Source organism: Sycon ciliatum, chromosome 1, assembly GCF_964019385.1.
Source record: "Sycon ciliatum chromosome 1, ocSycCili1.1, whole genome shotgun sequence".
NCBI lineage: Eukaryota > Metazoa > Porifera > Calcarea > Leucosolenida > Sycettidae > Sycon > Sycon ciliatum.
The window spans coordinates 79,988,531-80,011,561 of NC_088643.1; the positions used below are offsets into that span (position 1 = coordinate 79,988,531).

Genomic DNA, 23,031 nt, shown 5'->3' on the forward strand with positions numbered 1-23,031 from the left:
ATGTGCTGTAGCCAAGGAAAACTTCAAGCTTCTGAATGTGCCGATTCACTGATGCCTCCAACTCACCACCAACAAGCAACTCAGACTAACGATCATTGACAGATGCATGACCCCGTATGACTTGTTTTATGCGAGCAATATGCAACTTGTTCATATGATTATTATTAAGATTCCAACGTTACAGCCAGCAATTGTACTGTCAATGGTGCCTGGGTGCAATGGAGGCAAATCTGGCAGAACAAGTTGCAACAATGTTTGATCAAGAGCACCCAACGGGTGACATGGTGCTATAGATAGGCTGTGTCTTGAATGCATGGTGTTGCTTGCTCCTGCTGACAGTTCAGATCATGAACTTTTCCATTGTTGGTTGAATTTGGCGTGCTCGACCGGAGGCTAACATCTGGAATGCAGGTAAAGTTGACAAAGTCATCATTCGGTGGTATCCATCACCGCCACCTTACTTAGTACCTTACTTTGTAAGTGGCCTGTAGGTCCAAAGGTTACAAAATGAAAGAAGAGAGCAATGCCTGCGTGTAGTTAGTCTAATCTTCAGACCAGTTCAGATAGATGTGTTTGCTCACAGCTGCTTCAGTAGATGGCGTCTGAGACACTGTGGAAACTACTCCATCCTCAGTGTCTACTGGTATGTCCTTAGTCTGACATCTACGCGTGACCTCCGTCAAGATCTCCACTAAGTGCTTTCGCCTGGGTGCTAGTTCACGTACCACCTGATCAAGTATGTACAAATACGGGGAGCCCCTGCGGGATTGAAAACGCAGAGCCTCACGCCCCTCCTGCGTGGCATATGCCAGCAGTGTATTTTCACTATTTTGACCTCGCATTTGGACAGGTGGTTTTGCTCTATGACTGACAACGGTGAAGAGCTCGGGTGTGTGTGTCCGGCTGCCCTGGATAAAGAACAACTTTGGCAGCTCGGAAAGAGCCAGACTCTTGCAGATTAAGGGATCTTGAGCAGCACCATACAAGTCTTGGATGGAAACCAGATTGCCATTGCTGGACAGAAGGTGGCCTTGCACACCAAGACTCATGAAGAAGCACATTAGCCAATCTGATTTCTGATAGTCCGCTTCCAGGCCCTTGAGTATGGACTTAAATACATCTAGGAGGTCACCCTGGGCGTCCTTCTGGCACGAAACATCAAACTGTAGCCATTCTGCCAGCTTCTGTATCCTCGAGACATCTGCTTGCGACCCCAACCGATCTGCCATAGGATCAAGGAATGTCTCGGTATTAATGATGATGGCATGGCCACGACGCTTCTGGTCCCGAGTCATCATTGGGAAGGCCTCATTGTGCTTGCCCGCCACACCTAGTCATGACAAGAATTACATGCACATACATGTTACTGTACACGTGAATGAAATAATTCAGGTACAGGTGAATGAACTACAGTGCTGGCAACTGAAATCCGACCCCCCGGGCGGCGCGGCTTTCAGTTGCCAGCACTGTAGCACGGTCTATACACTCAAAAGTTTTAAAAGGTAAAATGTGTGCACTATCTCCGGGACCATCCGTATAGAGTACTAGTTACAGATTTCTCAAAACAACATCTTGTCATTCCTTGTCATACACCTTCCACAATAGACACGCATATTCGTTGACCAGTTCGTCAATCTTTTTCTTATATTTCAAAGTTGTTCTATCCTATATTTTGCACTCACCGATGAAGAGAACTGCACCTCGACCCCTCCCACTCCTCCCAATGAAACTTTGTTGCGAACATGAATCGTTATTTACGGCCGGCCCCTTTCAACATTTTATTTCTGGCTTCATCCGGAAGAAACCCGTACCTGTGGCTTGTCAGTGCCCCACGTGGCTCTCGTCACCATGCACTGCAGCCTGCACTGCACTAGCCAGGCAGGCAAGCAGACACACCCGCCACAGACAGATAATACAAGCATGCAGTGAAACTGCCCTGGGTCCGGGGCGCTCAAGCTACCCCCCCCCCCCCACACACACACACATGGCCCTCATGCCTGTGCATGAGGGCTGTGTATACGCTGGTCTTCTCATCCGGCCATCTTAGGCCAGGGTAATTGGACTGATAATGTTTTTTTTTATCCAGCTATCCCAGCCTGGTGATTTGACTGGAATTGATACTATATTTTCATATTGGAACAGGTGTTACTGTAAACATTGAATATGCCACCCATATCGCATTCATTCCGGGAGCCTTCGATCTCCTCCATGCCAGTCAGGGAGTCGTCCCCAATTGGGTTTGCGAACTACTCCGTGATGCCAACATTATGATTGTGTATCGGGGGGGGGGGAGAGGCGCTCAATATTTCGATGGCATTGGGATGTATGACCCATCGCCAGAATCTGATGTTCCTGTTTTGGAAGCGTGGCTTGTTGGCAACAACCGCTTATTGGTGCAGACTGGTTAGTTACTGGGTCAACCACGTGATCATTGTGTGCACATACAATGAAACCTGCCAAGGCGACCACTCGGATAAGGCGACCACCTGTCCCAGAAGACCACTGTAACCAGGACTACGGCCCGGGATGCTATTTCCAGTCAAACGACCCTGGATAAGGAGACCACCTGGTAACAGTGACCACATTTTGAAGGTCCCTTGAGCGGTCTCCTTAGACAGGTTTCACTGTATTATATTTCTGCTCATGGTTGTTAAATCGAAACTCTGCCAGAGTTACAACAAATTCCTTTGTGTATCTCTTGTGCTGCACTGGTACCGTTTTGCTTTTTCGTTGCTGTGGTGCCAGGCCAGTAATGTCACGCTTTGTGATTGCCCATTACTCACGCGTCGCGCCGTGACTGTAAACACCGTGCGTGGTAGGGCACTGACTCTGTGCGACTGCCTTCGAACTCCACTTACCTGCAGAGGTTCTGTACAGGTGATCCAGCGCATCCCCCCTCGACTCGTACGAGTAGGTCTCGTTCGTCAAGCGCTCCAGGCAGTCGCCAACACGAACATGGTTATCATTGTTATGCCGTAGACCATCTTGTGCTAAGCGGTACAACAAGTCCGCGTTCTTGCTGAAACTAGACACATGCACACCCTGGTCAGAATGTTCCACAGCTGCTCTCACCTCCTCCGCCAGAGATTCGTTTTCGTCCAGAGAATCAGCGAGTTGCAATACTTGCTGCGCGAATTTCACTCTTTCCACGGCCCGAGAGATTTTGTCATCGGCACCTCCTGCAGTCTGAGCAGACATTACATGCACCGAGACCGGGACTCCGATGTTTCGGGCCTCTGTAGCTTCTGTTCCCCTGCTCTTCTCGGTTTTAGGGACGAGTGCGGCGGCTAGCTGCTCGTTCATTCATTTATACCGTGCAGGAAGAGTTAGTATTGACTACCGGTATAGTCTGATATAGACTGTGTAGTGCAGTGTGTAGTTGACAACGATCACTCGGCCAACTATTTTTTACTGATGATTCCCCATACCCCTGGCTGAAAAGTGAGGGATGGGGTGGGGGAAGTTCGAGGGACGCCGCCGAACATGTACCACGCAGCAAGGCGACCTATTGGAGTATTGCTATTTACCGAGATCCCTTTCAAGAAGAGTACATAAGTCATAACCATGACTATGGCATTGTAGTATGTACACAGTAACACTTGCTCTCACTGAGTAACAACGTCCTCGACGTGTGCTCGTAGACTCTTCTAGGCTGTAGTGGGTTAGGGAGTGGCTTGTCTACCACCCACTGGTGCGACTCCCTAGACATGCACGGACGGTCTGTGACCTGTGTGTTCAGACAGGTCGCGCGATCGCTGCAAGGCCTGAGGCTGCGGACCATAGCTTGCACTGGGACTCCGGGTAAGTACCGTAGCATGCTAGTTTGGGGACTTGGGGATAACTTAGCACATCAGCGAGAACAGCTGTTACTAATACTAGTGTTAGATTTTAACATTCATTATTCTGATGATGGCCACCAGATAGCAGCGTGAGTGTCAGTCGATTGTTGTTCCGGCCTGCGCGGGCTTGCGAATTAGATGGTTCAAGTTGGAGGCAACAACGTTGTGAATGGCCAACGGTCCTCAGCGTTTGTTCAGCACCTCCATGAGCGACACTGACTCACACTGCTATTATTTTGGTGTTCATGAGGTGTTTGTCGCGCTGGAAATGGAACGTCTCTGTAAGTTTGTATCCCTGGCGATGTTTGTGCCTGGAGAGCACTATATAAGTGGAGCTATTCAGGCACAATCTTCCTCAGCCTACTCAAGCTCAACTGAGGAGGGGTGAATTTCCCGAAACACTGTGTATTGAGCAGAGAGTGGTGCTTTCTTGCAGGTTGGAAGGTTCGATGGGCTTCTCGTGTGCTCTGGATGGCAGTCGTGAGTCAGTCAAGTGAGAATTCAAGTCGGCAGCAATAGCGCAAGCTCCCACGTAGGGAGCAACACACACTTCCTTGAATGCTGTTCTATTTTCTTTATCCACATACCAAACATGCACAGGGCCGTAGCAGGCGGTCCGGCAGGTCCGGCAGCTGCCGGACCAATATTCGGCCAAAAAAAAAAAAAAAAAAAAAAAAAGGTAAGGGCTCACCCATGTGAGCAGCTCAGGATGTCCATCCATGATGATGATGATGTGTGCAATAAGTAGTATAGAGGTATTACATAGTAGTGCATGCCGGCAAGTGTTATGGACTCTTGGTGCTGGTAGTAGACCTACATTGTACATTGTACATGTCATCAGGAATCATGATGACCCTGCTGAAGGTCATGAGCACAGGCATGCCCGTGAATGTTCCTACTCTGTACTTCCGGAAACGTGTTCGGATTCTTTTCTTCCTCCAATTCTTTCTAGATAGGGTTTGTACCAAAGATAGTCCATTGCAATACACTTTCTCCTCCTCCAAAGGTACATTTTGGTTCTTTTATCACATGCATTTAGATACTGTTGCTATGCCTTCACAGGCTTCAACAAGTTCTGTTTGGACGGACACAACATGCTGATGCCCTTTTCCTGACTCATGCAGAATGTCCTTCTTCCTTTTCTCGCCCTATGTCACTCTGCATGGTCACGATTACATGCATGTACCTGTACATTGTACAATGTATGTACATGTTTGTTTGTTTGTTTTGGCGGGGTAACAGGCTCTTTTACGGGCAAGATAAAGTCATGTACATGTACCGGCATATGTATGAGTATGGGGGAGGGGAGCATCAAAGTCGGATCTTGCCGGACCAACCTAAATGGGGCTGCTACGGGCCTGATGCATGAAACATACCAGCAAAAGTAACAAATTCTGTTAACATTTCTGCCGGTATCATCCACCAAGGCTACTGCCTGTGAAGGACGTGGGAAGCGCCGCATTCAAGGGCAAGATCACCTATCATTAGGCATTTCCCAAATCGGCCGGCCGAAAAATTCGCCGAAAACAGTGGTTTTGAAAAATCACCGATCTTTCCGCAGGATATGCGATTTTCACCCTGAATTCGCCGAAAATCGATGTTCTGGTGCCTCTACTACTAGTATACCTGATGGGGCCAAAATTCCAAAAAAATTCAAAGTGCGAAAATCCAACCAAAATTCAAAAATAATTGAAAACATTTTGTGGACAAGCGGCAGGGTACAACTTACTTTTTGGGTGCACTCCTGTCACTCGAACTCGAATTGAACCTTGGTGTGAAAGTTCTCGCCTGCTGGCGCGGTGACCAGGTGACTTTGGCACGCAGGAACACGTGACCGCCAGTTCAACCATGTTCGATTGGGAATAAAGGAGGAACGCTGCATCGCAGCATTCTCGGACCAAAACCAGTCGACTCGGCGTCCAAAAGACTACAACATATGGGCCAATCGCGGTCATCCGTGCTTTTATAAGAACGAAATGGCGCTTTTAGCGACATTTTGCATACAAATCCCCATCTAGTAGGGCACAGTCACCCAGTTTCGGTGGAAGTACGCGAGTTCGATTGGGAATAAAGGAGGAATGGAGCGTCTCAGCTTCCTCGGACGAAGACCATTCGACTCAGCACCTCGAGGACTACAACTGGTGAAAATTTGATTTTAGCCTTAACTTCCCCTTAAAGGGGAAGTTAAGGCAAAAATTAAAATTTCACCAGTTGTAGTCTTCGGGGTGCTGAGTCGAATGGTCTTGGTCCGAGGAAGCTGAGACGCTTCCTTCCTACTTGAATCCCAATCGAACTCGCGCACTTCCACCGAAACTGGGTGACTGCGCCCTACTAGATGGGGATTTGTATGCAAAATGTCACTAAAAGCGCCATTTCGTTCTTATAAAAGCACGGATGACCGCGATTGGCCCATATGGTGAAGTGAATTTTTGAATTTTTCGAGTGCGGATGCAGTTTTAGGAGCTCCGCTCCTATCAGCCTTTCCGAGTCTGTAACTGTAACCTACAGGAGCTGTGACTTGTACTGCGGACTATGGCCACCAATGAGCATGTCGACCTGGCCCTTCTGACGTTCGACTGTCTACAAAACCTGGCCACCCGGACTGGCATCCCGAAAGCGGACTCCTTCTCACGGCCCGACCTGGTGGGAGCGCTCCGGAAGGAGGGGATTGGGTCCCACCCCATCCTGGAAGGTATGACCGGTATAGGACATGTCACGACTGCTTTGGCCGCATTGTCCTCGACAATAATGGACCTGAATAAAGAAATAGTGGCAATTAGGGTGGGAAGAGATGATGAAATTGCTTCCTTGAAGCTTGAAATTCAACAGCTGAGGCGGGAAATGGCTGACCTACGAGATACTAGCGTACACACACAGCACGCCATGCCACACCAGTACAGCGACGTAGTACTAGGAACCGCCACACAAACTGCAAGTGCACGTGCGAGGCTCAGCACCACAACGGGCAGGTCTGTACCAACGTACGGTACACACGCCGGCAGTGGCAGCCTGCCAGGAGAAACGCGTGTGCCACAACCCAACACTACTACAAGTCGTAGTTCCAGCCCCGCAGCAGGCGTGCATGCATCCCGTAGGTCCAGCACTACTCCAAGTCGTAGCTCCAGCCCCGCAGCAGGCCTGGATGCATCCCGTAGGTCCACCGATACTGAACAACAAGTACATGAATGGCAGGAACACCAGGGCAGACGCACTCGAGCCGCCCAGAGACAAAGGCACGCGGCAGATACTAGTAGTCAGTCCCAGCTAGCTCAAAGCATAACAAGGCGGGTGGAAACATCCCGCTACACCAAGCCGGCTCGTGATAGCGAGCCGGCAGTAGACCTCACGGCATCACCCCGGGCCAAACGCAAAGTGTTTTACGTTGGCAACGTGCAGCCACACTGCTCCGCATCATCAATTGCTGAATGGTGCTCTGCCCGAGGAGTGCAGATTCAGGAAGGTGTCATATTTGCATCCAAGCACTTCAGAACTGCCTACGCACGGGTGACCGTCGAGGCAGCTGATGAGAACACAGTCGGTGACAAAGGGTTATGGCCGGATGCTCTTTCGCACACGGTTAGGCCCTGGCGTTTTGCCGCGGACAGTTTTGACACCAGCAATGCCAACCAGGCAAACAACGTCCTCTCCTCAGGCTCAGCATGATGGCGCGACCACAGCTGAATCCACTGGCTCGGCCCTACTTCCCCCCTTGCCAGGGTAAACTGACCTTGCTTTCCGTAAATTGCCGCTCAATCGTTAACAAATCTGCCGAACTGTCTGTCATTGCTGATTTCAACAAACCTGATGTCATCTGTCTAAATGAAACATGGCTAAATCCAAGCATAGCGCTCACCATCTCCGGTTATACCACATTTCGTCGCGACCGACCACCTCATGATAACAAATCCGGTACGGCAACCAGAGGATATGGTGGAGTTGCGATTCTTGTCCGGCAAAATCGCTTCGGAAGAGTCCAAGTTCGCGACGACCTTGCTCGTCCGACCTGTGAATCCGTATGGGTTGAGCTTCACCCAATCTTAGGCTCCCCGACACCCATCCTCGTCTGCTGTACCTACCGTCCGCCCTCAGTCAAAACCACGGAAATAGACCACTTCTGTGATATGCTAGCTAGTGCTTTGGTAACCGTTCCCATGTCATCGTACCATGTCATAATGGCTGGGGACTTCAACAGTAAGCACAAACGGTGGTGCCCATCGGATTTAACGTGTCCTGCTGGGGCGGCACTTTTTCGCACCCTTACCTGCTTCGGTTTGGATCAGCTGGTGCAGAGTCCAACGCACACAACATCTTCCGGAACACAGTCATGTCTAGACCTTGTCTTCACGAACCAACCCCTGCTGGCGACGGACGTTCACACAGCTTGCGCTCTTGGCTCCTCGGACCATCTCATGGTTTCATGCCAGTTCGCCGTCTCATTGCCCTCGGATCCAGACCTGCCACTTCCTTCTCGCAAACCGTTCCCATATCGCTTCCGTCGAGTTCCCTCTCAGTGCTGGGACTCTATGAACGCTGATTTCTCCTGCCACGACTGGTCGTTTTTGCAACCAGAAGGCTCTCCAACTGTTGACGCCGCGGTAGATCACTTTGCAGCCGTCCTTGAACGAGGGTTCCAACAGCACCTCTCTAACTTTGCTATCGGCTACAACAACCGGAAACATTCCAACCCAACATCCTCGACATCTAGTCCCCCATGGGTGACACGGTCCCTCGTATCTGAAGTGAAGCGCAAGCGTGATCTTTTCAGCATCTACAAGAAATTCCCAACGCCGGTTAACCGGGAGGCTTACCGAGTTCAACGCAACTTCGTCAAGCACCTTTCTCGTACCTCACACCGCTCCTTTCTAAACTCTCTTTCTGCAACACTCTCCTCCCCCGATCGCCCATCACTCCACCAATTCATTCGCAACCAGTGCCGCGGGACCTCCCGCGCGCCAATCCAGTACCTGACGGACTCCCATGGCAACCGCCAGCACGATGTGAAGGCGATTGCAGACACATTGAACAAGCAGTTTGTTTCATCCGGCATTCCGGAAGATCCGAATTGGGTCATTCCATCGCTGTCCCCAGCCCCTGAACTTAGCGCACCACTCACACGCGTCGTTACCACGACTGCTACCGTCTGTAAGCACCTCAAACTCCTGAAGAATTGTAAGTCCCCTGGCGAAGATGGCATACCCAATGAGGTTCTCAAATGGCTTGCGCCATCTCTGTCCTATCCCTTGTGCCTGCTCTTTAACATGTCATATCGTACAGGAGTATTTCCGTCCGTCTGGAAATCTGCTGTTATCGTCCCGATCTATAAGAAAGGCCAACGCTCTCAGGCTGGCAACTACAGACCAATCTCTCTCCTTCCCGCTGTGTCCAAGGTCTGTGAACGTATTTTCTTTGAGTCTCTGTACTGCCACGTCACCCCAGCGCTTTCACCATCTCAATCCGGTTTCTGCCGTGGAGACTCCACAACTTTCCAACTAACACGTCTAGTACAAGACATCTACACCCAGCGGAACCTCAGGCGGCATGTTGGCATCGTGTTCTTTGACCTAGCGAAAGCTTTCGACACCGTCTGGCATCGTGGTCTGCTTGCAAAGCTAGAGTCCGTCTTCTTGGTACACGGTCCAGCCCTGCAATGGCTCTCATCCTATCTTTCCTGCCGCCACCAGACTGTCAGAGTATCTACCTCCCTATCAGACCCATTACTAGTCGTGTCTGGGGTACCCCAGGGGTCCATACTTGGGCCGCTCCTATTTCTACTGTACGTTAATGACTTGCCAGCCCTTGTACCAAATGTAAGTCTTTTTGCTGACGACACTGCTCTGATGTGCTCCGACAGCTCGGCAGACAACCTCACGGCCTCCATGCAGTCCGGGGTCAACGCTACAGTAACATGGATGGAAACCTGGAAACTGAAGCCTAACCTCGCCAAAACCGAGGCCATGTTCTTCTCTCCCTCGCCCCCCACTCAACTTCTGTATTTTCCTGGTCTAAATAGTACACCTATTAAAGTTGTTAACGAGCACAAGCACCTGGGCGTTATTCTCGACCGCCAACTCTCCTGGTCTCCACAAGTCCAGTCTGTGTGCAAGCGTGCGAGTGCGTCCTTAGGTATGCTACAACCCCACTGCCAACACTTGAATGATAACTGCAGAAAATTGTTCTTTAGGTCGTACATTTTGCCTATATTTGACTATTGCGATATAGCTTGGTGCGGGTTGTCTCAGACTTTACTCCACAGACTGGAGGTACATCAACGCTTGCTTCTGAAAATTCTGTTTCGAAAAGACCAAACATTTGCCTCCCTTTGTCTTTATAAACTTGCTTCCACGCACCCTCTTCTTGCCCGACATCAGCAGCATCTTTGTATCCTTGTGCAAAAAATCTTCCTAGCCCAAGTCCCGAAACATATTGCCAAGTACAACTGGTTTGTTACCACTAGACCAACACGCAATGCCTTATCACTGCCCCGAGCTAGTTCCTCTCTGTTTTTGAAATCCCCTTTTTTCTCAGCATACTCCCTTTGGTCTAACCTGCCTACTAGCATTAAGACATGCCAGGATATCAGGAAATTCACAGTCCAGCTTTCCACACTGTCTCATCCGAAGTGATCCCATGTATTATTAATGTGCCTCCCTTTCTTTTTCTCTCCCTATCTCCTTTCCCTCTCTGACAGCATCTTTCTTTTTTTTTTTTTTTCTTTTTTTTCCCTTTTAGCTTGCCGTGGTTGGCTATCACCTGACCTCTCATGTTTATTGGCAGTCTTCGGACGGGCCAGGAGATGTTGAATAAATAAATAAATAAATGTTGTAGTCTTTTGGACGCTGAGTCGACTGGTTTTGGTCCGAAAAGGCTGCGATGCAGCGTTCCTCCTTTATTCCCAATCGAACATGGTTGAAGAAGCGGTCACGTGCTCCTGGGTGCCCAAATCACCTGGTCACCACGCCAGCAGGCGACAACTTTCACACCAAGGTTCAACTCGAGTTCAACTCGAGTGACAGGACTGCACCCAAAAAAGGTCAAACAGGCTAGTAAGTTGTACCCTGCAGGCACGGTGACCAGGTGACTGGTGTACGCAGCAGCACGTGACCACTTGTTCGACCATGTTCGATTGGGAATAAAGGAGGAACGCTGCTTCGCAGCCTTTTCGGACCAAAACCAGTCGACTCAGCGTCCAAAAGACTACAACATATGGGCCAATCGCGGTCATCCGTGCTTTTATAAGAACGAAATGGCGCTTTTAGTGACATTTTGCATACAAATCCCCATCTAGTAGGGCGCAGTCACCCAGTTTCGGTGGAAGTGCGCGAGTTCGATTGGGATTCAAGTAGGAAGGAAGCGTCTCAGCTTCCTCGGACCAAGACCATTCGACTCAGCACCCCGAAGACTACAACTGGTGAAATTTTAATTTTTGCCTTAACTTCCCCTTTAAGTTTCGGTTTCTCCTAAAGGACATTTGAAAATTCTCCAGGGCTGGAATTCCTGATTTTCGTATCTAGCCCTCGTATTTCTGTAACCATTATACTGCGAATGGTGGCTGTGATATTAGGCATCAAGTTCTGAGATCGGTCAGCAGGAAAAGACGCCGAAATCAATTGCGGTCAAGAAATCGCCGAAACTCGATGTCTCAGTGCCTCTATAGTATGCATGTAAATGGGCATGTGAACATAGTAAAACTATAATGCAAGCGATAACTTCAAGTACTGCTTTGAGCCGAATTCTGACTTTGGGGCTCATAGTATGCGGCCGAATTTGAACATTCTCCCAGCCGATCGAAAAGCCGTATTTCCCCGAATATAAGTCGCATCTTTATATAAGACTTCAAGGGTGGGAAAGGGGGTGCGACTTGCAATCGAGCATGACTTACTACTGAAGCCAATAGATATAATCAATAATTATGGCTACAACCTGAAATGGGGGTGCGACTTATAATCAGGGAAATACGGTAGGCAAAAAAATAGGGCCGATATGGGAAATGCCTACCCATCATGGCCGACAAAGAACATTAATTTTGATCTCTTGCATGACTTCAGGCGAAAGGCGGTTGGTAGTTCAGGGAGTCGTCAAATACCGGTATTTGACGAATGACAATTCCCTGATGTAGTTCGCTACAGTTTCAGCCATTGTCACACGAGTTTATGGTCACTTTTCACCAAAATTTCACAATGTAATATTTCGCTCAGTTTGGGTGAACTAACGGAGAAAACCATGCTGATTCTGAATTTGCGATAAAATTTGGGGATCCCCATACGCGTTTCTTGTGAAACTGAGGTTCAAACATCGGAACTTCGGGCAAAATAGCAACACTCCTTGGCCTTTGGACCACTCGAACAGTAGTATAACCCGTGGAACTCCCATTCTTATTTCCCAGAATGACTCCCAAAGACGACTCTCTACACATCCGCAGAATTTGAAGAGAATATTACATTCATGAAATTTTGGCCAAAACTGTCCCCAGCCTGGAAAGTCCCAAAAACAACACAAAGTCTGGGATACGATGAGTTGATTATGGCCGCGGTGGGAAAGCCGGCTATTGGACACAGCCCAGGCGACATGTCACTGATACCGGTAGTTCTCCACATCATAACCGGTTACAGTCTTACAGACCAGGCTGAGCAAATAGGACAGTGTGAGGGTGACGTCGACGGGGAGAACTACAGCTAGAGCTCGCCCAGGGGCTCCTCCATCACCAGGCACTCTTGCTTCCCAGCCCCACCAATGTTGCCTCCCTCACACACAACTTGCAGTACTACACAATAGGCCCCTGCATTCCATGCAAGGGTGGCGTGAAAAGGGCTTCCAACTTCCAAGACCATTGCGAAGATCCCCAGGGGTTAGTATTGACTGCACAGAAGCCACCATGGATCATCTGTGTTCACCTAATCCTTGCCACTTTGGTCTGCCCAGGAGCTCATGTTGCTGGAACTGTCGTGCAGGTCTACCCTGTGCAAAGCATGTACCATATCTAGCCAGTCCTTGCCTAATGATTTCAACTTTTGTTGTTGTTGTTGTTGAGGCAAGGTCAGCAAAGCAAGAAGAAACGAGTTAACCCCCCCCCCCCCCCCCCCCAAGATTTCCAAGGAATGAAACAGAGTCAACCTACATATAGCTAGTAATATAGCTGTATTTCACCTGATGATAAGGCATGCATGTATACTAGTGAAAACTTTCAAGATGTTCAAGAACCTGAAGTGCATCCTTCTTCTCAGTATTTTAGAACTAAAAAAAATACTGATTGCGGTTATCAAATTGTTGTCTCCTCGCCGTTTGTTTAAAAAAATAGATAAATTAAAAATAAATAACGGAAAGCAACAGAAAGAAAGTGCAAAAGTGTTCGACGTCATAAGAGGTACATTATTGCTAGTCCAAAGAAGTAGTAAGATAATGTCCAAACTATCCTAGTTGTAAGAAAGATGATCTATTATAAAGTTATACTACTGAAAAAAAGCTTCTCACAGGCAGATGAGAGTGAGAAAATGACCACTGGCAATGGCAATCGATGTGTTCACTCTAATAATTAATCTGAGAGGTCCTTGTGATAGCCACAGAGGCTGCCACTGTTTTCTTCGCTGTCCACGTCTTTAGCTAGTTGTGCACATGCAAAGTCACTACGTGCAGCTCAGTTGGTGTTATTATTATGGAGCTGCTACCAATGCCCTTGTCACTACCAATGGTGCGGGTACTTAAAAGTACAATATCGTTGCACTGCCATGACTAGGTACTGTTCAAATAATTATACATCTTTGCAGCATGGCCTACTGCTGTATCGCACGTAATATTGTACACTTGCTTGACTATGGGTCTCGGCGTACTCGATCAGGCCAGTCTTGACTATGGGTCTCGGCGTACTCGATCAGGCCAGTCTAGCTGAATGCTGCAGCCCATCTCTACCACAAAAGACGGTCTCTGACGCACTTCCTCCACTCCGTTCCCCACCCTAGTACGCAGGCGCTTTTCCTCGCAAATCTTGTACACTTCCGTCAGTATGTCGTGCAAGGGTACGTGCTGTGGCACCAGTTCCCTTAGGCATTTGTCAAGTATCCCTAGATAGGGTGAACCGTTGTCAAGACGGAATGCCTTTTCTCCATATCTGGTTGCATACATGTACAGCATGTTGCTGAGCTCCACCTCGCAAACGGGAGCTGGCGGGATGTCCGGCTTATTCTGATCGCGGCATGCCTGCAGAATAAATATCTTCGGCAGAGAGGACTCGCTCAATGCAGCAAGGCTCGGGTCTCGAGTTGCATTGAAAAGTTGGTGTATGTGCACTAGTTTGCCGTTGCTGGACATAAGACTATCTTGTGCACCGTGACTCATGAAGCAGCACATCAGCCAATCCGACTTGGGATCATACGCCATGCTTTTCAATTTGGATTGGAATATCTCCAGAATGTTTCCTTGAGCATCTTCCTCATAGCAGTCATCGGGAACTTCAAACTGCAACCATTCAGCTAACTTTTTCATCTTGATGGCATCATCGCGGGATCCTGGCCGGTCGGGTGCGTCTTTACTATCAAATGTGTTGACATTGATGATAATTGAATAACCTCGGCGCTTTTGCTCCTTCGTCATCATCGGAAAGCACTTGAGTTCATGCTTGCCCTGTTGACTTCCATCCCCTGCGTAAAACACATAATACATATAAGTCGCTTAGACCTCAGACAGCCCAGCGCCAACGGCGAAGATACTGGCAGCACTAGACACAAACCGTGTGATGGGATTGCGTACGCCGATGTGCATTCTTGAACGTACTCATACATGTACATCTACAGGCGCGTCGGAACGACTTTGGAGGTGGGGCGGCCATGGAAGGGGGTCCGGGAGTCCTCCCCCGGGAAAAAATTTCAAAAATTAAAGCCAATTGCAAGCATTTCCGGGCATTTGGTGCCATTTCAGTGTACGGTAACTACAATGAAAGACTTTTTGATTCTGCAAAAAACCAAGAAGATGCTACGATCGGGGACAAACATTACCCTCCCCCGGGAAAAAAATTCAAAAATTGAAGCCAATTGCAAGCATTCCCAGGCATTTGGTGCCATTTCAGTGTACATGGACTTTTGATTCTGCAACAAACCACGATCGGGGCAAGGATTTGCCACGTTTGCGCTGAGATCATCGCGCTTTGTTGCAGTGTGCTAAAAAAAAAAAAAAAAAAAAAAAACCGGCCGAAATGGCCGCCCCGGCCGGTGCGGTTCCAACGCCCCTGATTTAGATATGGAGTACACACACGAACCCACGCAACATGCACACACATACAGTATATGTACAGTAAAACCTGGTCTCAGCGACCACCCCACGGTGAGAGCAAAGGCGGTCTTTACAGGCAGCTGATCTTTAGAACAAGGTCCCATATGTTTGCGGCATACCGGACCACGCACATACTTCCATGTGATAATACAAGATTTCAACAAAAACAACCAGCTGGTATCAGCAGTTTTTAAAGTGTACAGGCTTCCAGTTCACTAGACAGAGATCAGTGGTGCGACACAATGACACCATCAGACACAATGACACCATCAGACACAATGACACCATCAGACACAATGACACCATCAGACACAATGACACCATCAGACACAATGACACCATCAGACACAATGACACCATCAGACACAATGACACCATCAGACACAATGACACCATCAGACACAATGACACCATCAGACACAATGACACCATCAGACACAATGACACCATCAGACACAATGACACCATCAGACACAATGACACCATCAGACACAATGACACCATCAGACACAATGACACCATCAGACACAATGACACCATCAGACACAATGACACCATCAGACACAATGACACCATCAGACACAATGACACCATCAGACACAATGACACCATCAGCACTGAACATGTGCACTATACGCGCTGCACCACGTCACCACACAATTGCACAGCTCCAAAACTGGGATAGCGATCTACCATTTCCCCAAAGTTCAAAAACCCAGCTGCCTGGATCATATACCGTAAAGTACCGTTGATCCGCTCCCTCTCTAATGCCCGCCCCCTGTCGATTTTCTACCTGTGAAGCGACTTCGGCGTATACAACGAAATACGATGTTGAACCGACGCATGCACTGCTGTACACAATACGTGCCAATCCAGGATGAAAATATGCACAATCCAGCACATCGAGTCTGATCCTCTACGTTGTTGTACATCGTACTGCACTTGACAGCCTTGATTTAATTCCCGCCCCCAGCTGAAAATCCAGCTGGGAAGCGACATGGCGTGGGGGGCGGATCAACGGTACTTTACGATAGTTGTGGAGCTTGCCATTGGCTCCAATTTAGCATTTTGCATAAAGAAGATGCAAGGCCTTGCAGCCTTCAATGGGTTAACACTGCCAAATCAGGATGTGCCGGGAATAGGTCAAGCCTCTCCCTGCCAAAGCTATCTGTTTTAGCATAACCTCGAGGGTCAATTTTTCATCAGATCTACCAATGCTGATAGATGCGTATTAGCCATGCGTCTATCGCCCTCTCTGCTAAAAGGGAGACTCTGTTCTACTATACGCTATCAAGAGAGCCGTCAGATGACAAGACCGACCTTATCGCAAACACTGTACAGTGCAGAAAAATGCACTTGAAAGTTGGCGAGTTTACGCACTGGTGCGCCCGGACAACCAAGCTTCAAATCGTCGCATTTCAGTCAAATAGCGGTCGTTCGGGACAATCCAAGTATGTAAATCGAAGAGAAAACTCCAAGGAATCCAGCGCATGCAGCAAGCGCGATCGCGGCAAGATGCTGCGTTCCCGAGATATGAAGCCTGCAAGATACGTCACGCATTTTGCATTTCTATGCGTGAATCAAAGACTCCAGACTTGGGCTTTCCCCCTTTTCAAGCGATCTACGATCTCGGCAACAGGCTCAGACGTCTGGGAAGCTCTCACTGCATCTTCACGAAAAAAATTGGGCGTCCTGGGATAATGGAGATGAAAATGGCAAGCGGTTTTCGCGGGGCGGTGCAAGTCCAGCGCTGAAGCGATGTCTCTAGCTTGTTGCGCTGGTGCTTTATTTGCTATCGAATTTGGTCCCAACGGGTTGCTTGCCGCCAGAACTTTCCAGAAAGCCCAAGTTTGTGGAAATCAGTCAAAAGGAAACAGAAAACACTCTCCAAAGAAGGTGAAACAACTGTTTGGTATTGCACCCAAAATTGAGATGCAATTTGTAATGGTCTCCTATTGTAGAGGCTATAACTTTACTTCCCCTGGACCAAATCAACTCTAGTTTTCTGCATACTACTCCTGATGCTCCTGGCATTCCGATAGTACCACTAACACAGATATGATTTTTTTCTCGTGATATGGTCGGTTTTGGCATCTGACAGCTCAAGTGCTAGTACCCAAACCAATGCACAACATGCCTCTTCACAATGCCCAACTTCGGCGGGCGTCTCTTGGCAAGGCATTCTATACTGATGCGCCTCTTGGCCAGGGATCTTGGCCATTACTGTAATGACTTTAAAAAAGGTATCCTACATCACTACGCCGCTTGGCCAGTGCACATCTACCAGACTACCATACTAGTCTCCTGTTTCTGACAGCTGGGGATGGTCATGGTACAGTAATGCCAGGCTGTAATGAAGACCTGTCACTCTCAGTCTAATTCGTTTTCGCGGATGACGTTTTGGCCAAAAGAAGACTCGTGTGACCTGTAGGACCATCGGCTGCTTCCATTGCTGCCGTTCCGGAGTTCACGCTCCGCTCCTGAGTGGAACGAAAGGGTCCCAATGAACACAGACTGACAGGCGCAGATGTAATATAGGCCATTGAACCGGGGCTCTACCAGACATATGATCGCTGTGCAGCCCCAGACCAGTGAGCACTGGGCTGTGCACTGGTGCAGGGCGCCGACTCATCTCATGTGATCGGATTTCATTGGACAAGACTACCTCAGAGTCACCATTTTATAATTAAATTTTTATCATGTCAGCAGTACTTGGCAAAGTTCGGATATAAGACTGTTTGACCCAGTATTTCGGACCTGAAACAAATATAATAATTATTTCGGCTCACCTAGCCCTTACCGGCAGGCTGTTTATGGATAGCATAGAGATCATCCAATGCTTGCTTCCTCGACTTGTACATGTACAGCTCTCCTTGATTAGACTCCATTGCCAAGCGCGCAAGACACTCACGCACACGAACATACTTGCCATCGTTATGCAGCAGACCATCTTGTGCTAAGCGGTACAACAAGTCCGCGTTCTTGCTGAAACTAGACACATCCACACCCTTGCCAGCATGATCCACAGCTGTTTTCACCTCCTTTGCCAGAGATTCTTTTTTGTCCAGAGAATCCGCGAGTTGTAATACTTGCTGCGCGAATTTTACTCTTTCCACGGCCCGAGATATTTTGTCATCGCTATTAGCGTCTTGGTAAACACGATCGGCCACAGCTTCGGCCATCTTTCGTGCAGGCTGCTAGTAGATTTACCAAAATCAAAACAAAAAAATGCACTGTGATGGGAAGATAGTAACGTACCCTTTCCCTGTCGACGTCGCGATGTCTTACTACTACTAGTACTAGGCATGCAGCGACTGACCTACTGGAGGTACAGTCAAGATTAATTAACGTTACTTGTAGTTCCTTCCACCATGTTAGTAGAGTCTCACTTCCACTAATACTACGCCATCTATGACTATGGCCCAACACCTCATCGTCACCAAGGAACGCTAAAGAAAGCGCTACGTTTTGGAAATGGGAAATCATTCAAAATGTTTTTGGGCAGACTGTCAGTGGCTGGTAACATCAGTAGTAATAATATTATTAATAGATCTGCAGGTCCTGTATACATGTACTGAATGGAATGTCGCTTTTTTATGTCGGACTGCCAGTAGATCTACTTCAGTACTTGTCTTGAGATCTATCTACTATATACAGTCGTCTCTCTCTAATCCGGCACTTTATAATCCAGCACCCTCGATAAACCAGCACAATTTTCAGTAGCCAAAATGTCCTCTTCATGCACATAATCATTGCAGCAGTAAATCAGATTTGTTAATCCAGCACCCTCCCTAATATTCCAGCAGATTTTCGTGGCACAAATGGTGCCGGATTAGGCCGAGTAAAAAAAATTACTAGATGATCGTCCTTTTTTTTGGAAAAATCGGGGAGGGCGGGAGGATTTTATTTTTATTTTTTTACTTTTTACCCTCTCATGCACACAGTGTACACAACAACATCAAGGTTTTTTTTCTCTTTTTTTCTTTTTTTTTCTTTTTTTCTTTTTCTTTCTTCAGCAGATCGATACTGACGTTGTGATATACTAGTAGTATGTGGTCCATATAGTAAAGAAAGTATTAAACAAAGCGTGCACATGTTTCCTGCATCCGCGATCGGTAAAAAACCAACGATTTCGGCAAAAACTCACGATTTAAAAAATAAAATATTTCTTGGGGCGCTGACAAAAACTGGGGCGGACGGGGACGATCATCTAGCTTTTTTTTTTACTTGGCCTTATAGAGGGACCACTGTACTACTACTAGATCTACATTTTGTACAGTCATGTTGATCTACAAAAAATAATAATCATGATAAATGCCCCAGCGCATGCGCCAGCGGCTGCCGTCACCATGACTATTATTAATTTTATGTGTGTGTGTGGGGGGGGGGGGGGGGGGTGACCGCCTCTGTGAGCCATCTCTTATCGTGCCCAGTAGTCATGGTAGTTGGCGGTTTTCCATAGATAAGAGTAGACACACCGATAGGACGAGCTGCCAGGCACGTCTCGATACTGGTGCCAGTGGTGGCAAGTGGGGCAGTCGTTTCGAGCACACACTCATTGATGCGTGGGTGTTTAACCGTCATGCTGGCTCGAACCGCATTGCACCACGGCACTGTACTGGCCACTGTCTATCACCGACATCAAGAGTACATGTACTCTTGCCGACATGAACAGGAAAAACGAAGGAATGACGAGGAACGGGTCCGGAATGTCGAACAGGCGTCGTTTTCCCCCGGTGGTCATGACGGCGTCAGGTGGTTTTGGGCATTCGGCAACCAGCCTCAGTGTACAAGAGAATCGCACAACGTCCTCGACTCCGCTTAGCACTGAGCTAAACTGAGCTTCATTGTATACTCCTTCTTTGTACAAATGTAGGTACGGTACTATTAGTAGTATATTCTTCAGGGATTATCCCCATCTATCTATCTCTTTCTCTCTATTGTCTCTCTCTCCCTCTCTGAGTGCCTGTTTCTCTCTATCATATCTCAGACAACAGTAGTACAACATAATAGATAGCCAAACCACTCCACAGGAGCAATACTTGATACTTACCGTACATCAGATCTTGCTCCTGCTGTGTGCTTCGGCTATATCTCTTTTGTGCTTCGGCTATATCTACTGTAGTAGATACACGACCACAGAGAAGCAGGTATAATATGCATAGAAGTGACAATGTGAGAAACACACACGCACGCACACACACACGCGCGCGCACACCACACACACACACACACACACTCCCTCTGTAATAGTTTTACCTTGACACTTCTTGCTTGTCTAATGGTAACACCTTGTGTTCCTACTATTCTCACTCCTGCGGTTCTCGCCTTTCTTTTGCTTTATAACCTCTGGTTTGAACATCATTCGGGGAATTCTCCAATCAATCAAGTCTATACTGTTACACTGGTAGCAGAGGATGGTTGATTGGAGAATTCCCCGAATGATGTTCAAACCAGAGGTTATAAAGCAAAAGAAAGGCGAGAACCGCAGGAGTGAGAATAGTAGGAACACAAGGTGTGCTGCAGTGAATCGTGGAACAGCTCTCGGCAACATGCCTTTGAATCGCTAAAGCATGCCTTGTTGAATGCGCCCCTATTGCGGCTGGCTGATGTGAACCGACCATTCAGAGTGGTAACAGATGCAAGCGATTTCGCCTTGGAATGTGTTCTTCTCCAAGAACTAGAGGAAGATGCCTGGCATCCAGTGGCTTATGCTAGCCGAAATCTGTCTGCTGCTGAACAGAATTATACAGCTACAGAAAGAGAAACATTGGCCGTAGTGTTTGCGCTAAAGACCTGGCGCATCTACCTCTTTCAACACTTTGAGGTCATTACAGACAACATGGCGGTAGTTTATCTGAAAACAAAACCAAGCATTACAAAGAGAGAGGCGCGATGGGTTGAATTCCTAGCTGACTATGACTACACAGTCCGTCACAGACCCGGCAGAGAGAACCCTGCAGATCCCCTTTCGCGTCGCCCAGATCTCCATGAGAGTAACCTCGTGGAGAATGCAGTACCACGTTTGAATGCTATTGAGTATGCTTTAGCAATGAATGATGACGTGTCCAATACAATATCAGATGCCTACCAGAGAGATAAAGAGCTAACTCCCATCATAGAAAGATTGAAGCATTCTCTCCGAGATAATTTGCATGATCGCTATTATTGGGACGAATCCACTGATCGCTTGTACCTCAAGGCATCCCCCAATAACCGGTTGTGCATACCACAGTGCGGTGTCCGGTTAAAGCTCATTCAAGAACACCATGAGTGTGCAACGGCTGGCCACCCGGGTCGTGATCGAACGTACTTCCGCCTAGCACGTTTTTTCTACTGGCCCCGAATGGGTCTCGATATCAAGAGATTTGTCAAAACCTGTGATCTCTGCCAGCGAACGAAGGGAGGTCAGCCACGAACAGGGCTTCTCCAGTCACTTCCAATACCTAATAGTCCTTGGCAGGATATCTCAATGGATTTTATTGTTGGATTGCCCCTTACTTCTCGTGGCTTCGACGCAATTTACACCTTTGTGGACCGACTTACGAAATGCGTACATCTTGTTCCAACAAACTCGAAGATTGATGCTAAGGGCAGCGCTCAACTGTACATTCAAAACGTGTTTCGTCTGCACGGGCTGAGCTCGACCATTGTTTCCGATCGCGATCCACGATTCACTGCAGCTTTTTTTCAAAGAAGTATTCTCTCAGCTAGGAACTAAATTGGCATTCAGCACTGCTAACCACCCTCAAACGGATGGTTTGACAGAGAGAGTTAACCGGCAAGTGGGAGATGTTCTAAGAGCATTTGTGAACTTGAGACAGGACAATTGGGATTCGCTTCTACCACTCTGCGAGTTTGCAATAAATAGTTCACAACAGTCATCTGTAGCTAATACACCGTTCTATCTGAACTATGGGTTTGACCCTAAGTCCCCGCCCGAATTCATTCTTACGGGAGGGGAAGGGAGTGATTCGGTCGATTGGCTTCATGAGCAGGAAGCCGCACTAAGGATAGCTCGAGATGCAATGCTCGACGCCCAGGCAAGGCAAGCTCTATACGCAGACCAGACGAGAACGCCCAGTGATTTGAAGGTTGGTGATAGCGTTCTTGTCTACAGAGACTTTCTACTGACCCCGGAAGCTCGTGGCCAGCCCTCTCGGAAGTTGCAACCCAAGTGGTTTGGTCCGTATCGTATCCAGGCTAAGATTGGAGCGAATGCTTTTCGCTTGGAACTACCCCGTGAACTTCGCTGCCATCCCGTGTTTAATGTCACTGCTCTTAAACGCTACGAAGAGAACACGATTCCTGGAAGACACCAACCCCCGCCTCCGCCCTTCACAGATCTAGATGGACACACACGCTATGTTGTCGAAGCCGTTTTGAATCACCGACACCGCAGTGGTGAGCAACACTTCCTGGTGCATTGGAAGGGTTACCCCAGCAGCGAAGCTACGTGGGAGCCCGCTGGCAACCTATGTGATGAGTCTGGTCGGAATATTAAACCGCTGCAGAACTATCTAGCCTCACAACGACAGCAGCCTTGATCTAACTGGGCTGAGCCATATGCATCTCTTACTGAGATAGTTAATAATTATGTTATAGACTGATATAGTTTTGCGTCATCTCCTTGTGAGAGTGATGAAGTTGAGTTGGATTACACTTCAATGTGGTTATGCATGTGCATGAGTGATTATTTAATATTCCCCTTTCCACAATTGCATCTCCCAACTGGATTGTGTTATCTAATAGAACCTTGGGCTTCCTATGGGGCCGGGAGAGTGTAATAGTTTTACCTTGACACTTCTTGCTTGTCTTATGGTAACACCTTGTGTTCCTACTATTCTCACTCCTGCGGTTCTCGCCTTTCTTTTGCTTTATAACCTCTGGTTTGAACATCATTCGGGGAATTCTCCAATCAATCAAGTCTATA

The 23,031-nt window shown here is 48.0% G+C and overlaps 2 protein-coding genes across 2 annotated transcripts; both read right to left on the reverse strand.

Moving 5' to 3' along the window:
• Positions 1 to 80: 80 nt before the first annotated feature.
• LOC135805734 (uncharacterized) lies at positions 81 to 3,530 on the reverse strand. Its single transcript, XM_065319821.1, has 2 exons — positions 2,859 to 3,530; positions 81 to 1,330 (listed from the first exon to the last, which is right to left on the reverse strand). The coding sequence occupies exons 1-2, from the start codon at positions 3,301 to 3,303 to the stop codon at positions 543 to 545; spliced, it is 1,233 nt and encodes a 410-aa protein (XP_065175893.1). The 5' UTR covers positions 3,304 to 3,530; the 3' UTR covers positions 81 to 542.
• A 9,550-nt stretch (positions 3,531 to 13,080) lies between these two features.
• LOC135805736 (uncharacterized) lies at positions 13,081 to 18,599 on the reverse strand. Its single transcript, XM_065319822.1, has 2 exons — positions 17,899 to 18,599; positions 13,081 to 14,470 (listed from the first exon to the last, which is right to left on the reverse strand). Exons 1-2 carry the CDS (start codon positions 18,278 to 18,280, stop codon positions 13,683 to 13,685), a joined length of 1,170 nt encoding a protein of 389 aa, XP_065175894.1. The 5' UTR covers positions 18,281 to 18,599; the 3' UTR covers positions 13,081 to 13,682.
• Positions 18,600 to 23,031: the final 4,432 nt, after the last annotated feature.

Bases quoted from the DNA above. Each gene is read 5' to 3' on its own strand.
- LOC135805734 (XM_065319821.1), bottom strand. From the start codon at position 3,303: ATGAACGAGCAGCTAGCCGCCGCACTCGTCCCTAAAACCGAGAAGAGC. The intron at 1,331-2,858 runs GTAAGTGGAGTT...TGTCATGACTAG, and splicing joins CCTGTACAGAACCTCTGCAG to GTGTGGCGGGCAAGCACAAT.
- LOC135805736 (XM_065319822.1), bottom strand. From the start codon at position 18,280: ATGGCCGAAGCTGTGGCCGATCGTGTTTACCAAGACGCTAATAGCGAT. The intron at 14,471-17,898 runs GTAAGGGCTAGG...TGTTTTACGCAG, and splicing joins TATCCATAAACAGCCTGCCG to GGGATGGAAGTCAACAGGGC.